This window comes from Cryptotermes secundus, unplaced genomic scaffold (genome assembly GCF_002891405.2).
Source record: "Cryptotermes secundus unplaced genomic scaffold, Csec_1.0 scaffold1777, whole genome shotgun sequence".
In the NCBI taxonomy this organism is placed as follows: domain Eukaryota; kingdom Metazoa; phylum Arthropoda; class Insecta; order Blattodea; family Kalotermitidae; genus Cryptotermes; species Cryptotermes secundus.
The window spans coordinates 342,066-359,650 of NW_019724777.1; the positions used below are offsets into that span (position 1 = coordinate 342,066).

At 39.4% G+C, this 17,585-nt stretch overlaps 2 protein-coding genes across 6 annotated transcripts; one reads left to right on the forward strand and one right to left on the reverse strand.

Annotated features, from left to right (window-relative positions):
• Positions 1-2,121: 2,121 nt before the first annotated feature.
• LOC111863079 (spermatogenesis-associated protein 7) lies at positions 2,122-14,330 on the reverse strand. 4 transcript variants are annotated; one of them, XM_023849074.2, is made up of 10 exons: positions 14,212-14,328; positions 12,493-12,531; positions 11,454-11,500; positions 10,200-10,416; positions 9,212-9,359; positions 6,291-6,464; positions 4,796-4,903; positions 3,625-3,758; positions 3,098-3,233; positions 2,122-3,015 (listed from the first exon to the last, which is right to left on the reverse strand). In XM_023849074.2, exons 3-10 carry the CDS (start codon positions 11,482-11,484, stop codon positions 2,671-2,673), a joined length of 1,293 nt encoding a protein of 430 aa, XP_023704842.1. In that variant the 5' UTR covers positions 11,485-11,500; positions 12,493-12,531; positions 14,212-14,328; the 3' UTR covers positions 2,122-2,670. The 4 variants fall into 4 exon arrangements, with proteins under 4 accessions (XP_023704842.1, XP_023704843.1, XP_023704845.1 ...); XM_023849075.1 differs by lacking the exon at positions 14,212-14,328 and adding an exon at positions 14,138-14,203; XM_023849077.2 differs by lacking the exon at positions 6,291-6,464 and having other exon boundaries at positions 14,212-14,330.
• A 31-nt stretch (positions 14,331-14,361) lies between these two features.
• Positions 14,362-17,575, forward strand: LOC111863080 (RRP15-like protein). 2 transcript variants are annotated; one of them, XM_023849079.2, is made up of 5 exons: positions 14,362-14,558; positions 14,759-15,030; positions 15,157-15,242; positions 15,849-16,047; positions 17,381-17,575. In XM_023849079.2, exons 1-5 carry the CDS (start codon positions 14,465-14,467, stop codon positions 17,462-17,464), a joined length of 735 nt encoding a protein of 244 aa, XP_023704847.1. In that variant the 5' UTR covers positions 14,362-14,464; the 3' UTR covers positions 17,465-17,575. The 2 variants fall into 2 exon arrangements, with proteins under 2 accessions (XP_023704847.1, XP_023704846.1); XM_023849078.1 differs by lacking the exon at positions 17,381-17,575 and adding an exon at positions 16,124-16,448.
• Positions 17,576-17,585: the final 10 nt, after the last annotated feature.

A 17,585-nucleotide genomic window follows, 5' to 3' on the forward strand; every position in this document is an offset into this window, starting at 1 on the left:
ACTTCCAGACCAACCTTCTTACTAGTATTAATTAGTTTGTGTGTTTCTCTTTATGGTATCTATATTATCACCCAGTAGATTCACATCATCAGCATAGACCAACAACTGATGTGTCCCATTTAATATCAGTCGCACCTGGTTTTCCTGGACCTTCCTAATGGCATATTCTAAAGCAAAAGAAGTGGCGATAAAGCATCTCCTTGTTTTAGACCATTCTAGATAGGAAAATCATCAGCCAATTATTACATATACAGACTATACCATACATTTTAACCTTTCACCACCGGCAGGTGTTTAAGTTCCTACTCAACTCCTATGCCGGGGGATATTTAGATAATTAAATCGGAGAGTGCAACATTTCACTTAAGTGTAATAAATTTGTAAAACTGAGTTTTGTTTTTTTTTAATTTTCACCTATGTTCAGAAATGTATATAGAATTGGTGTCTTGATCCACACTGGTTTAAAATTATTTTTTGGCACAGTAAGCCTATTAAGATTATGAATGATAGTATCATATTACCTTAGAAGTTCAGCTGAGTGTGTTAAATGTGAAAACATTCCACACAGGGTCCCACGTAACACACATCACACCAGTTAACAGATTTGACGCACAACACGCCGTTTCTGTGGTTTTGATTTCTTAGCAGGTGGTGGAATCTTTCTTATAAAATTTCTTTCTCTTAGACGGGGCATCGTTTGTCTGACGAATGTCGACCCGGCACTTTGTGTTCTACAACATTAGCATATTTCACAGAGACCCTCAGTTAAATGAATTCTGACTGACAATTGAACTATTCTTTTCCTTGTGTTATTCCTACATATCATCACATTCAGAAATTTTCTTTTTGCCCCTTATAGTTTTGCATATTCTACCAATGGATGTTTGTGCTTCTCTCGATTCTGTCATTTACCACAGAACCGAGAAAAGCACAAACATCCATTTTCAGTGTCTAATTCCAAATCTGATAAAACTTTGTTCTGATTCAGTTTGAAGTAAATATATTCTCCACTGGTCATGACACAGCACAGCTGGCCACCGGTGCTAAAACCATGCTGCATGACGCCTATTTATAGAACAAAGGGGAATTACAGTAGTACCATTCATATAGTGAACTGTTTACCATTTGCTACAGTAGCAGTCGTAACACACTTCTAGAGTCAACATCACATCTCAAAAGTCGTAGATTCTCCACGTGTCTTCTCATAGTTACAAATACCAATGTTGAAGCAGCACAGTTCAGAATATGCCTCAAGAGAATCGACATTTCATTCAATCAATATAGACGACAGCACACAGTATTGATCTATAACATATTTAGTTTATAAGAATTCCCCTAGGCAGAGGTAGGTTTGTATTGTAACAAGCGCACCAAATGTTGAAACTGAAAACTTTTTCAAAGAATTCAAATGTATTACAACTCCCGCAGGAAGTGTAAAGTGGGACAACGAATATCCGAATTGATAGCCTGAACTGTCCCCATTAATTTCATACCAAAAAATTACTTTACATGAAAAACAATGGTTCAAAATACAAGCTGACACTTAGAGCTGCAATATGCACATGGGTATGGACCCCGGCGACATGTGACAAGCCACTGGCGTGCCACGTATGGAGCCCATCACCGAAGGGTTAATCAGCCTAACTAGTTACATGGGTATCCCAAACTCCATCAGAATATTGTACAATACTTTCCCCCTAACTGAACCATAAGCTTTCTTCAAGTCAATGTATAGCTGATGTACTGTCTCGTACTCCTATTTTTTCTCCAGTATCTGACGAATGCAAAAGATCTGATCAGTAGTTGGTCTGCTATGTTGAAACCCATATTGATGATCCCCAGTAACTTCATCTATGTATGGATTTTAACCTTGAGAGAAGAATATTTGATAAAATTTTGTATGAAGTTTATAGCAGTGATATCCCCTGATAATTACTAGTCAGTTTTAGCACCCTTCTTGTGAACTGGTACAATAATGGACTCCTTCCACTGACCAGGCAATATTCTCTTATTGCAAACAGACTTAATAGCCAATGGATCTTAGAACATAATATTTCACCACCTGCTTGAATAAGTTCCACTGGAACTTGATCACTACACACAACAATAAAACAAGTTGTGTTCACTCTGGTTTCATTTAATTTCAGAAACACCAAGCACTGTACAAAAATAGCAGTATGTTACACAAAGATTTGTCAGGTTCCTTCATAAGGCACTGCAGTGCTTACAACTGCTCATTTGTTCACTGAAACCAAGATGACAGGCTAGGTAAGCTGCTGGTTCACATCAACTCTTGTCCTTCCATCTGGGAATCATTTCATGTCCCTATCACTATGCTATGTTACCCAGACTGCCAGAACTCAGAAGCGAGCCATGCTGGCATGGCATCTACTCAGGTCTGTTCCCTTTCATATGAAATCAGCATGGGGGATCCATGCCTGTTGACAGATGTAATGGTGCTGTCCAGTATGTCATTATTTTGGCAGTTTCTTCAGTAATGGTCTGTAACTTGCAAATATGAGAAGGACTTCATATTTATCCATCTCTTCTACCAGGTGAGAATCTGCCCTCTGGATTCCTGTCCTTTTATATGTCTGTTTTGTGTCCATAAACACTTGACAACATGTGATCACTCATCTTCTAATCCAGTGGTATGTATGGGCCAATGCTTCAGTCAGTCACAGGTATCTCAGATGTTTCACAACTGAGTGTGTATGGTAGCCCTACACTTGGTGTGGGCTCTGGTTCCTCAAACCCACCTACATCTGCACAACTTTCGTCAGCCAAGGAGCCCTGCAGTGTCTGACATGGAATGTTCCTTACCTTCTGCATACATTCAGATGCCTCTAAACTGAAAGTTCTTCCCTGTTCCACATCCTTGACCCCTGACAGGATCCTGTAATGTGATTTCTTGCTCCAAGCCAGGTGCAAGAGCTCACTTCCACAGCCACGCTTGTCAGGCTGCGGGATGCCAAGCTGCTCACATAATCGGGCCACCTCGTCTTGCATCCGGTCCTGGAATGAACCCGGATCTTAGTAGTGTGTTTTACATGGCAACGCCTACAAGTATTCTGAGTGCTCTGCTAGCCGCACTCACCAAACTGAGCTGCCCCTCATTGTCAGCTATGTGTCTCTGGAAAAGCTGCCGCAGTCCCCTGTCACTATAGATCCCTCTAGCCAGAACATCCTCTGTGATGTCATGTACAAACTTCATGTACACTGCATCCTCCTTCCTGCACAAAGGGGACATGAGAAATGCAGCATATAAAATGTTGGTCAAAAGGGGAAGACTACTTGGAAGACCTCGGCATAGACATGATGATAACATTGAAATGGATCTTAAAGAAATAGGTGGAGAGGGAGGCATGAATAGGGACTAGAAGTAGGCTCTAGTGAGCTTGGCTACAAACATTCGATAAAACTTCCACACAAAACAAGGAAATTTCTTAAATGGCAAAGCAACTACCAGCTTCTGAAGGACTGTGCTCTGGGAAGTTACGAGTTTGACAGTATGATGGAGAAGGGCTGCTTGAGACAGCCTATCTGTAGATGGGAAGATGGTTTTTAGGGAAATAGGATGCAAAATGCTTGACATGAAATCTGTTATGTGACAGCGATACTCACGTTTTGGCTGGCAAACTCTTATGAGCTGTGGGCCTCCCTGCAAGCACAATGGGACACATTGCTATTGGGGACAGTCCCCGACTTGCTGTGCCTGAAGACACGCCACCATTATATGCAGAGTCACGACTTGACTCCTGTGGGTAGTAAAGAACCATGGAAATCACACTTTCAAACTCAAACAGCAGTATTATTATATGATGAAATTTCCATTTTCATTTTCCCATTCATCATCAGGGTTTCCTCAGGTCCATTATTTTCCAAACAAAGGATAAATGGCTGGTTGGAATTATGGTACATGTCTGTGAGGAATAGTTTGTGGTACTCTGCACTGCCAGGGTGTCGTTATTCTTATAAGAAACATTTTAGTTAAAGTCTACTCTTTCAGACCTACAGTAAACCCTCACTAATCCAGAATAACTGGGGGAAAAGGAGAGGTCAAAAGGCAGCCCTAAAAGGCACAGAACACAAATGGAAAATTTAATGATATAAAGAGTGATGATGAAAATAAAAAAAATATATAACTGTACAGCCATTCTTGAAAAATATAAAAAGACAATACACCGATTCGACAGACAATTAAAAAATTGTATTTATTTTGAACATAATAATGCATGCAGGTCTGAAGAAACCATCAAGTTTTGTCTGAACAGACAAGTGACCCATCTGCCTTCCTAAATGCCATGTGATGCTCAATTGTGATCAGCATTTCTCATATTTCAATCCAGACCGATATTTGGATTGACTATAAATGGATTAGCAAGGGTTTATTGTATTTCAGTTGTGTATGAAGCAACAGAGCGTGGAACAAAAGTAGCACCAGGGCTTGAGACTGTCTCCATATTACCGTAATGTAATTCCTCTCCAAATGCGTAATTCATGCATATGCACTTTTCCTTCTGAATATGAATTCTCCAACTGTGGTATAAGAATGTGCACACACAACGCTGTACAGAAGTGTACATCAACTTCCAGATGCCATATCACCAGCATCTCTCTGTCCATAAACATGATAATTGTATAGGCAACTAATGTGTCTAATTACTGTAATGCTTACCGTTTCACAGTCAATACAACTGATAGCATTTATTCTCCTTAATAAACCATCATGTTTAAAGCTAGACTATGAGCTATAAACGCTATTCCGGTCTATAAGTACCCACTGAACACCCACCTTGCTGCTGACATGCTTCTGAGGGTCACAGAGATCAGAGCACCTGGCAGGCATCCCACCTGATGCTGCTTCCTCCTCACTCTGCTGATCCTCTGGCCTTTGTTGCTTCTGCAATGCCATCATCAGGCACATCACTCAAAATTATACCATCAAACATTAGACAAAAGATTCCACAAAAACAACAGCCCAAGGATTTCCCATGCCTAAGGGCTGAACAGACCACATCCCATCAACACTTCATATTTCAATTTATAAAACGCTGTTTCATGAATTCCTAATTTGTTCATATTTAGTATGGCATAAACAACAGACTAACAGATTTCTGTTTACATTTTGTATGGGATAAGTGGGTTTTACAAATCTGTAGAGGAGTTGCTTAAATTGCAAGAATTTCATTGAGGGCCTTGCCTTAGCTTATTTCTCTATGGATGTACCTTCCACTTGCTTATGGTGCTTGATAAATATGCCTTCTTCCTGAAAGTCTATTCCATTATTGCTGGGGCAGGCAGAGCATGGGCCCTCAGCTTCTCATTGTACAATTTCATGTGTATTTGTTTGTCCCCCCCCCCACTTGTCTGAATATTTGTTATACTCCCCCAATTATAGACACTCAGCAACACAGAGAAAAGCATATGTTGACACCTTAGGTTCCTTGTGTTTTCTATTGTTGTGAGACTGAGTACAATTATGTGGCCAACGTACATTTGTGTATGAATGTAATATGAATTCGGCAGAAAACATCTAGTAGAAACTCCACATAAATGCTAGACTATGCAGAGTTACAAGTAACTTCAAACACGATATTACGGCCGCAGAAAATTATGTAATTTTAGTGCTGTAACTAAACAGCTACTGTATGAAAGAAAATTAAAGAGGAAGTGGCTGACTGAATACAAAGGCTATTCCTAAGTGATTCAGTGTCACATCAATCTTTGTTGCCATGACTGTCTAAAAGGAAGATGTGAGGACTGTACTTGGCCTGGTCTGCTAAGTGACAGAAACAGTGAATTCCTGCAAAAGTGCCTACAGTACAAAATACATCAGCCTGTCTGGGTTTGAAACCCTCCCTGACTGAAGGGGGCACTGTACTTCCACTAAGCATAGTAGGGTGTTCAGGTATAGGTCACAGGAGGTGCAGCCCCTTCCTTTAAAGTGCAGTCAACAGAATATGAACCTACAATTGCTTTAAAAAAAATGTGTACTATGTAACAAAAAATTGAACTCTTTAAAATGTGAATATTTGAATAACAACAAACTGTTTCCTCTTTCCCTGATTATGAGAATGGGAGGGGGGTTAAGTTCATTTGCTCCTGGTGCGACCTAATGAGATGGTTGTGGACCACCATTGCAACAGCCAATAAATCAAGCATCATGAGGCAAGTGAATGCTAAACACCATTTCACTCTCATCTTGTACAGATCAAGTGGGGCAATCTCCTCAAAGACTGAGAGGACAATATGAAAAGGTATCTTTGATTCATGCACAAGATACGCACATGCTTTCTCACTTGTAGTTCACTATAATCACGTGGCCGGCCCTTCCTGCTTGGGGGATGGTACACTCTCAAGTCACGCAGCCTCGACTGTACATCTGTCTTGAGGATGCGAGGCTTGAATGCTCGATCAGGTAACTTAAAACTATGGGCATGTTGATCCATGATGTCTGGAGCCTGCACAACAATTATCAGTCATGGCAACAGTCTGCTTATACTTCTGCCTTTCTGAGGTTGCTAAATATGTTCAGTAACCATTCAGCTAGTTAAAATCTTTGGTTCTTCTAGTCTCCAAATTCTTATGAAAGAAAGGCATAATTTAAAGTAGCACTAACAATATATTTAAATACACATTCATTCCACAATGCTGAGGAATTCCTAATGTCTAGAAATGACTCATAATCTCTTTAAAAGTCTGTATAAATAGCACAAGTGCTGAAGTGTATGTGTGGATCTATCTGAAGAATTTCAATACAATATAAGTACCTAGTGAAGTACCTAGTGAAATGCTACATTTGGAGCATAGCTCTGTATGGGGCTGAAACATGGACACTTAGGGCAGTAGATCAGAAACATCTGGAAAGTTTCGAAATGTGGTGTTGGAGAAGAATGGAGAAGATCAGTTGGACCGATTATGTGAGAAATGAAGAAGTGTTAATTAGAGTCAGTGAGCAGAGGAATATCCTACATGAAATAAGAAAACGGAAGGCTAATTGGATTGGTCATGTTTTACGCAGAAACTGCCTTCTAAAAGAAGCTATCGAAGGAAAGATAGATGGGCGGATAGAAGTGACAAGAAGACGAGGAAGAAGACGTAAGAAGATGCTGGATGACCTTGGGGACAGAAGAGGATACTGTCATTTGAAGGAGAAAGCTCTAGATCGCATAAAGTGGAGGAATTGTTTTGAAAGAGACTGTGGACCTGTCATCTTGACAGATTACTGATGATGATGATGATAAGTACCTGGTGTGTATTTGTCATGTTTCATGTGAAATGCACACACACTCACACAGGGTTTCTTCCACTTGTAAACCAAGCAATCATCTCTCAACAACATTACCTCTCAAGTTTCCTCACATACAACCTAAGAGTAAATTGAATTGTTAACTCAAGCCACCTCCTTGCTTTACTTTGCTCTTATCAGTTACAACATATTCTTACAATCACATTAATTACTACATCAATTTGTAATTTACTTACAGATCTCCAGCTAGCTCCATTATCAACAGTGTTTTCATTTGGTAACAACAGAATAAGTGAAAAATATTATCATGTATTAGTGACCAGACATAGGGTTTGGATTGATAATTGCATTTACTTGACGCCTACAACATCTAACTACACAAATCACTGTAACACTCTCACTAATCTACAAATTTTGCAAATCACTACAGCACAGGCTATTCAATTAAGTCTCAGTATGTTATAGTTTTCACTGGTTGTTGCTAGATATACGCTCAAAATAATGCATATTCCTGTGCTTCCATGTTCCTGTCCTTACTTGCTGGTGACTATCTCATAACTAACTTCAAAGTCAAAGTCAAATTGCGACTGATGGTCGGTCAGTCTGTCTGTCTTGGTGTTGAGCCCCAGCTGGGCTCATAACAAGAGGTTTCTTCTAATATGAAAGTTACTGTCCTGTCCATTTGGGGCGACCTCTCTGCCCTGGTTATACACAATCATTTCACTTCACACTTCCAGTTCCGCTTGTTAACCTCTACTCGAATTCACCACATGAATCGAACTCAAGTCCTCACTCAATCACTCTACCTCTGAATCCTCTCTCTGCAATAATCACTCTGCCCGTCCTCACGCAATCTCAATCTCCTCACAACTAACTTCTCAAAGTCAAAGTCAAAGTTACATTGCGACTGAGTCGGTCGGTCTGTCAGTCGGTCAGTCTTGCTGTCAAGCCCCATCTGGGGCTCATGACCAGATATTAATTATTACTGTTTGANGGTCTGTCAGTCGGTCAGTCTTGGTGTCGAGCCCCAGTTACTGTTTGACAGTTACAGTCTTATTTTTGAGGGGCGCCCTCTCTGACGAGAGGACGATCTGTCTTTTGCTTATGCTGCTGGCCCTTGCCAGCGTGGTCTTTCTCGGGTCCGAGTCCCTTGGGACTCATGACCATATTTAACTGTCTCAGATTCGAGACTTCCCGTTTCGTTGCCTCCTACGACTCGCAGGGTCATGGTGGAGGTATTCGACCCCGCCTCCATACGGGAAACTAACTTCTCAAATTCCTCCTTGCTATATAGCCTCAGTACAGACCTCACAGAGAACATCACTTCTAAGAAGAATTCCTCCACTGTTGAATGACATGTTATGTGGGCTGTTGCCTAACATTGGCCAGGGTATTGTTAATGTGGAAGCGTGTTTTGGTTGCCACTGAAATATGTTTACTGACCATTGCCTAGCAATGAAGGTCCATTCTTGTTGAACTATTCTGGCTTTTAGCCATCATGTCACAATATAAAGTAGTTTCTCCAGCCTTTAACTTATATTTTCAACTGCATTCTTTCCTTTCACACAAAAATATCCATAAATACAGAAAAATGATAGTCAGATGGAACAAAAGAACAAAACCTGAACATCAATATAATCTAATTCATGTAAGCAAAAACTAGCATTCTCATCAGAAGTTCAATCACCACAATCCAACTAGAGCCAATATCAGTGTCTGAATTTAGCACACTTTCCATCCTACTTTTAATGCACAGCGTCTAGGGCATTCTATCCTGCCTTTAGGAGAGTTAAACACCAGTACTTTAAAATCAAAACCCCAATCTGCCCACAAACAGACTACACAGATTTAAAATAATGTTCACAATTTGGTAACTGTTGTGACAGTCACTACGAAATCACAGCACTGCTCCCGAGACATAGAGACAACTGGCAGGCACTTCATTATGTTGGCACTCACCCTCTTGCAATAGCTCCACGACTCTTTCTTCACTGAGGTCCACCCTCGATTCCGTTCTTGTTCTCCCTCCAAACATTCACGCTGCTGCTTGTGAGAAGCCACCCTCCTGGCCTGACTCAACAGCTCTGTCTGTGTCCAGGTATGTCCCCTTAACAGAATCACAGGTTTATGTTTGTTATTAGTGTTGGCCATCAAAGGTATGACTCTACTGTCCTGGCACAGCAACATGAACAAATTGCAACAGTGTGCCAGAAACTTTCCAAGATGTAAATCCCTTGACTTGTCTTATGTACAGTGCTCTTTGCTCACATTTCATACAGCAACTTTTCCAACTATTCTACTAAATACGAGTATTATGAATTTCTGTATACACTCTCCAATAAATTAGATTCTGGGGCACAGAGAGATGATTGTACTGTTGCATGCTGCAACTGAAACAATTTACACTGAAGTTTCTGTCCAGTCCATTCAGTTAAAGCTGGAACTAATCAGTACCAGAACCATAAGCACACCAATATGTGACTTCATTATTTATTTATATAAAACCTTCCTGATGTCTTCATGGCACTCACTCATTTGCCCACACAGTGAAGCTTGCCATAGCAATGGACATTAGAAATAACCCAGTTAAGCAAAGTGGTAACTATATGCATCACCTTCTTTAACATTAAAAACTTATGTATTTTGCCCCCAACACAGTATATTTACGTGTTTCATATGAGTCTTACAATGAACAATGATTATTTCCCTAAACAGATTTAAGTAGTTTGTCTTTGTAATGTAGTCGCAGTGCGTTTTCTGTGAGATATGAACATCAGCCTTCAAATGGTTATGATGCTGTGTTAATACAGTGTCAAATGAAACATTACGGGATGCTCATAAATGATGCTGTAGCAAATTTTAAGGTACAATCCCACATCTTCTTGGATGGCAGTTTGCTCTATAAGACAACACTTGGAGATTCAAAATTAGGCCTACAGACACTCACGTGTATGTGCGTGGTGAATTCTTTTTGTCACTGGCAATGATATCAGCAAGCCCAAGCTCACATTTTTTGGGGCTGCATAAGCTGGTGTGAGGCTGCTGTCTCCTGATGGCACCATGTGGAGGTGCTGTGTCCACTGTGCTTTTAGCAGAATAGATGCGGCGGTAGTGGTTGCTCATGTGCGTGTAGAGCAAATGGTTCCGAACAGATGGCTGGCACACTGTGCACAACATATCAAAATATCAGTATGCCCACCAAAAAGAAAAAGGTATGAATGTTATGCCACTGACATGCAGACAGGCAGATACCATGGGTGGCATGCCACTTCAAGTACTACAATTTATTTGTATTAGGACAGAAAAAATACTCTAATTTTACATAAAATAACCTATTCAGACAAGTGGTATGATATAAAAGGTATCCCCATTAACAGGCTGTAGAGGTCCATAGGGTTGTGAGATGTTGAGGGTCCCACATTTTCTGGACAATGGGCTCACAGATGGCGGTAAGGTTGTCAGCTTTATGCGCCGGCTGCCCTTTACCCCCAGAAATAATGTTTGTACCCATTTCTGATAGAGGCTGAGTCGATCCCAGGGCCATAGTGCGGCTGGATTAGGTCAATTTAAAAAATCCACCTCATTGGGAGAGTGGTATGATGTATAGTAATTTAATACTAATTTGTGAAATAATTACTATAAAGCAAAAGGTAAAATACAAATACAATAAGATGTGTATGTGTAATTGTGATTTCCTAATGGCTATAATATCTGTATAATATCTAAGTAGTCATGGAGCATATGAATAATCACTCGATTAAATAACCGCAAAATGAAGTAAAACAGTAAATTGTGTTGATTTGTTGTGGCAACAGTAGAATCTTATGCAGTATCAACTTGAAATGTTAAGTTGGCATGAACTTTATCTGACAGTATCTGAGGTATATATACAGGTTTTTCATGAAGCTTTCCTTGTAGCCAGGTATTATGGGGTTAATATTTTGTTGTGTAGCATTCCTATTAATATTGTGTAGGGCAATGATGACACTAAATCCTTTTCTGAAGTTCAAGGTCTCCAGAAATAAATGACGTGAGAATCACAATGCATTCCAATGGACAGTTATCATCACAAGAAATACTAAAGTTTAGACTAACACTTGCTTCTTGCTCATAACTGGGCTTTAGTTAACATATTAATGAATGTTCTAGTTCCATACAAGGCAGAGACTATCTGCTTCTGGAGCAGTTAATACACACTTACTGTTTCCTCCGACACAACTCAGTGGTTTCATGATGGCTATCAGCTTCCTGTAAAGCAATGACATAAAAGCATTAACTTCTAGCAGTTTATACTTTGACCAGTGGGTCCTCTGCCCCCATGGGATGACTGCACTGAATAAGTAGTCAGAGACAGCCAATAATGAGTAGTCCTCTTGTCTGGAGTTTAGCTCAACCCACAACCATAAAACAACAGCAGATTAAAAGATGTTTCACAGGGGGACAAACTTGGACAGATTCTCAGGTGTGACTTAAGCATCAGGAAATTAACATGAAATGTGGGATTAGGACTGCTGGCAGTATGTATACCAGCAGGAGGTTCTTGAGAACATGGAAGTGGATAAGCAGTTCCACAAAAGGAGAGATTTCTAGACAGCTTAATGATTACAAGTTTCTCAGCAAGACACAAACTACAGCCAGATGTGAAGGAACCAAATTTCTTCTCTTTTACACTTGATCTTAGCAACATACGAAGCTCATCCAGACAGTAAAGACTGTTTGCACATAACACATACTTGCTGATTTGGCCTGGGACATTTTTTCCCATCTTCCCTACAGTCTGGACCTCGTTGAAAGTGATTTTCACTTGTTCACAAACCTGAAAGTTTTGAGGCAGCACAAGCATGGGAACTGAAGAAGAAGTGAAGAAGACAGTTAAAGACTGGCAGCAGATTTCTATGATGCAGGCATACAGAAACTCGTCACACAAGATGACAAGTACTTAAACAGGACAGCACCTTGCATGCAGACTTAGAAAACAATAAAATGACATGCACATGCACACACACACAGAATAAGAAAGCTTGTGCACATCTTCTGAAAACAACAAAACTAAAAGAAAAAAATTAAATGTACTGTTCAGAATATTTAAGTTATTAGTATGGGTGTCATGGAGATTACAGTTCTGCATATGCACAAGCTTTCATTTATCAAGTGTTGCCATATCTACAATGAAAACAAATTTTGCCACTTGTGTAACACCACTTCACTATCATGGTTCATGATGAGATGTAAGCCCTCACCTTGTTGCCAGGCTAGTCTCATCTTCATCACACAGCTCACTGCAAGACAAATGGGTCATGTTAGCATACATGAACACCATAGCACAGCAGGCATATTCAGTACCACTTACATCAATACATCTGTCAGTTCCTTCTCACCACATCTGTTGCTTTAAAAACACTAGCATGTGCAATCAGTTTTATTCTGGTGATACAAGCAACACTGTGACATCTGGTTCTTTGATTTTGCAACATTAATTGATAAACTGTTAATGCAGGTCAGAGATTATAAGCATGTCCTCAAAATTTTTATGTAATACACTTTGAGAAGTGGTTATGGAGATACAGATCTAAAGGCTATGTCTGCAACTTATAAGGCACTGAAAATCTGTAATTCCATCACATTCAAAGCATGATTTTTAAGTTCCATTTTAATACTATCCTCCCATTTAGGCCTATGTCTTCCATTCAATACTTCTGAGGTTTTCGAATTGTGACTATTTATTTACCAACTTTTCCATGACTGCTGCCTGCCCTGTCCATGCCAGCCCAAATAATTTAATCACTCTAATATTATCTGCTGAAGAGATCCTCATTATACATGTATCCAGGCTACTCTTGCATTCTCTCTCTTGCTCGCTTTATCACATAGAAAGTAACACAACCAACAAAACACATTGTCCCCAGATTAACTACAACAATCTAAGAAATTTAAAATCTTACCACAGCAACTGACAGATGAAATCAAAAGGTGGAATATGTCAATATAGAACCACAAAGTAATGTACATACATGCTTTTCCCTTCACTCCCACCCCTTGCTTCACTTCATAGCCTTAGGTTCAAACGTAAAAAACGCTAGGAAACTATATTTCATGAGAATCACCATTTCTCCTGTAAAACAAAAAAGGTTTGTGTGCTACCTTCTTCACCCATCAGAACACCAGTTTCATACTAAGGAATAACAACGCCCTAAACTTGTGTTAAATTAAATAAAAGTGAAAATGATTAAATCAAGAAGGTGGCAATATTACTACACACACACACACATACACACACACTAAATAGTATAGGCCATGCAGTAAATCATACCACATAAACTACACAACACAACAACCGTCACAATCGACATCCTGGTAATATGAAAGAAGATAAATTTGTGCTCTAGAAATAGTTAACAGAAACGAATCTAGCCAATAATAAAAAAATCTTACAACAGAAACTGTCACTAAGCTGAATACGGCATACGACGCTTTTAAATTAATTTTAAAAATTAGTAAAATTAAACTAATTTTTTAACTTTCAGTTCTTATATACCTTGTAATAAACATATAGCAGTTAGAATATAAATGTACATAGAAAGTAACCATTTTATGACTATGTATGTAAATATGAATACACGCTTTACAATTCAATAATGAAAATGTGTACATCACAACACCTAAGGATGACCCTACAAGGGTCGAATCATGTAGTGGAACATAAGTTAATAAATTATAGTTGCGCTGACGGTGGAATCTGTATTATTAGCTGTGATACCGTTCTGAAAATTGACTGGTTCTGCATATTCCCGTTAATGATGGAATATTTTAGGTTAAATGGATTTTGGGTCACTCCTTATACAGAACTGAGGTCTTTAAATAATTAACCTAATTTGGGTAACGTACATTCAAATAAATTTCAGCAGAGTAACATATCCATCAACCAGGTATTGAATGACATAGTACCTAACTGTACCTACCTTACTTTCTTATGTAGGAAATATTTTCACTACTGTTATCCCCTACATTTCAACATTCACACTTTTAGACACTTCAACCGACATTTTATCTTCGACTGTAGCTTCCGGTGCTTCCGATAGATTCGTTAGTTCGTCTGGTTTTGGTCTGGCTCGTCTGGCTGTCATCTATGCCCCATCTTGTGACAAAATACTGAAACATCCGACGCAAGTGGTAATGTGTGTGCTCACGGGAAGTAAATAATAATGATCGATAATGATCATAATGACCACCAATGAATGTTCTGCGAAGGTTAGTGTTTGGAAAGAAAGGGAGACAGATTTGTTAGGAGAGTGTTATCTTTCGAAAGGTAAGTTAATTCTAACAACTAATCGTGCCATACATTTTATACCACAGTATTTGAGTACACATACAGTCGTAAAAGGGCACATTTGTGCACGTGGAGTCATACAGATTGCAATTTAATGTATTTATTAAACACTCGAGTTACGTGCAGCCCAGCTTGCCACCAGAATTTCATAATGATTTACAAGTCTCATTGTCACTTAGAGAAAAGGGGCAGCACTAATGAACCAGGCACAGCAGTTCGTGAATACGACAGTGAAGGAGAAGTAGACGTGAACGGATCCAACCCAGGATGGGCCGATGCTATGACTAGAGTCCTCAACTCTAAGAAACCGCGGAAGTGTCGGTCCATTGTTTTGTCTAGAGCGAAGAAGCTGAATGAGCCTGCTAAAACTGTAAAGGAGGAAGAAACAGCATTTGAAGTGGGAGGTATAAAGCAGGAAGTTGCAAGTCCTGAGAAGCACACAAGAAGGAAGGTTAGTAATAGTACCTGCCATATCCAGATCATACGTGGTATATTTGGCGTTCTTATTGCACAAGAAATTGCCCCATTTTCTCCCTCACCCTCCCATTCTGGGTGTAATTTTCTATTGCTTCTGCAGCAGCAAGAACTGCAGTGTAAATTCAGAGTGAAGCCAAGCATTCTGGATCGTGACCGTGAGAAGAGGCTCAGCAAGATTGCAACCAGGTGCGTACATGCCCCATAATCTCTGTATCTTGAGCTTCTTTCTTTAGACACTTATACGCAGAAATATTTGTCTTGTCACTGTGTGTAACTACTGAACTTGCACAAGTTTTCTTCAGATTTATGAGGCAGAATGGAAATAAAAATTCAACTCCCTTTTTTGACACCTTACAATAATTTGTTTGGGACCAGGGGATTTGAACACAAACTCAAAAAAATCTTAAATGGAGGTAATTTTACAATGAGTTGGATTTGGGATCATTGAAACTGGACACTAAATGAAGCAGAAATCAAGACCAACTTTGTCTAGTTGTCCCAAATGAGCAGAATCCTTTGCCCTTTTTTTTTACCTGATGACAAGCAGATCTACCTTCCTAAACATCATATAATTTACATATACATAAAGTGATGGGCAATATCCAACATAATTTTATGAAATATGAAATATAGTGACATCAGTGTGAGAAGTACAGTAAACACTTGCTAATCTGGATCGATGACAGATTATAAAGTTTCTTGTAATTTTTATGATGTACTAGTGACAATAAAGAAATTATTTTTAGTTTGAAGTGAGTTGTCATGTTCCATGCTTTTTGCAATGGCTTGCAGAGGTGTGGTGCAGCTCTTCAATGCAGTACGCCAGCAGCAGAAAAGTTTGGAGTCCCAGCTGAATGAAGCTGGTAGCTCAGAAAGGAAGAGGGATAAAGTGATGAAGTCACTAGACAAGCGAGCATTCCTAGATATCCTGATGGGCCATTCTCACAGTGAACCTGTGGACAGTTCCATCAAGTTGGAGGCTGAACTGAAGGTAAGAAGGGCATATATGCAAATGAGGACCTTGAAGATACCATGTAGTGGTTGTATATCCTTCAATTACATTGCAGGAGGAGAAGTCCCCTACGTGGCATGTTCTGCGTGATGACTTCATGACAGGGACAGCTCGACTCAAGGACTGGGACAAAATCAATGCGCCGACATGAAGATTGATGGACTTTGCTGCTAATATTAGTTCTTGATGAAAGTAAATTCTGGAAATTGTTATTCAAATTCACATAAAATCTGGATTGAGAGCCAAGAATACGTTGTAAAATTATAAGAATTGTATATATTGCTCATTGCATAAAAATATCGAGATGAAAATCTTAGATTTATTAAGCATTGTAATAACATAAAAGTGAAAGTCATATGAAAGGCATGTTGATAACATTATATGTTTGACATATTTTCTTCCAGCGCTTCTATTTGTGTCCATTTGGAGCTGCTTTGTGTTCATAACGACAAATAAACCTATGACAGAGGCACACTAAAGCTAGAAGTAAGCAGGGTTGCCAACCTCTCCCTATTAATGTTGCTTCTTTTAGCTAAAGCAGGAGAGTATGAAGGCAGCATTCTTATTCTAATTACATACTGACAGTTTCTTTCATTTCTCGCTGACAGATGCCTCTGTGAGTAATAAAAGTCATGCATGTGCCAGCATTAGAATATATATATATATATAAGGCAGCAGCAGTAGTAGTAGTAGTAGTAGTAGTAGTAGTAGTATTAGGAGCAGCAGCAGGATTTGCCAGTCCTCAGATTACACATAATTGCATCACTGTCAGAAGACTACTGCCATACCCAATGGCTCTGGCACGTGACACCAACATTAATGATACGTGCTTCTATTGTGACTATCATCTGACAGGCTTCTGCAAGGGGTATCCTGTCACATGCAAAAAGGAGAATTTTATATGGCGCCAAAGTTACTTTCAGGAAATGCTTAGGCAGTAATCTGTGTAATCTAGAAGCATCAGTCTGCAATCTATATATGAGAAGTGGCAACCCTAAACAGTAGAAACAGACAGAAAACAGCTTGATTGAGCACACAGACAAAATTTGTGAGGGTAAACACCCTACTGCAATGGTTGTGGTGTTGAAATCAGGTACAGATTGCTTGATGCAGCAGTTCACAACTTTGGTGTTTTGATCTGAGCTGTCTCTCCCTGCTTACATTCTTGCCACTGCTGCATCTCCAAAAACTGAAACATAATATTGGCCCCGCAGTTGGTACACTTGTCACGTCATGATATGGCTATTATGGTCACATTTCTGAAATTACCAGCAATTCCAAGTAATCACATTAAGTTCTTTATGTATTACAGATACAGTGGTTGAGGTTTAGTGATCAAACAGCCCACCATAGCACACGACACCACTACCTCAGCAAACTTGTCACTACAAACTGAGAAGCACCAAGTTATGCGTGCATAAATTATGAACTAAACCAAATAAAACCACAGGCCATCAAAAGAAAATGGTTTCAAATAAAATAAAAGCAATAGGTATTGTAAGTTGAAAGAAACTCGT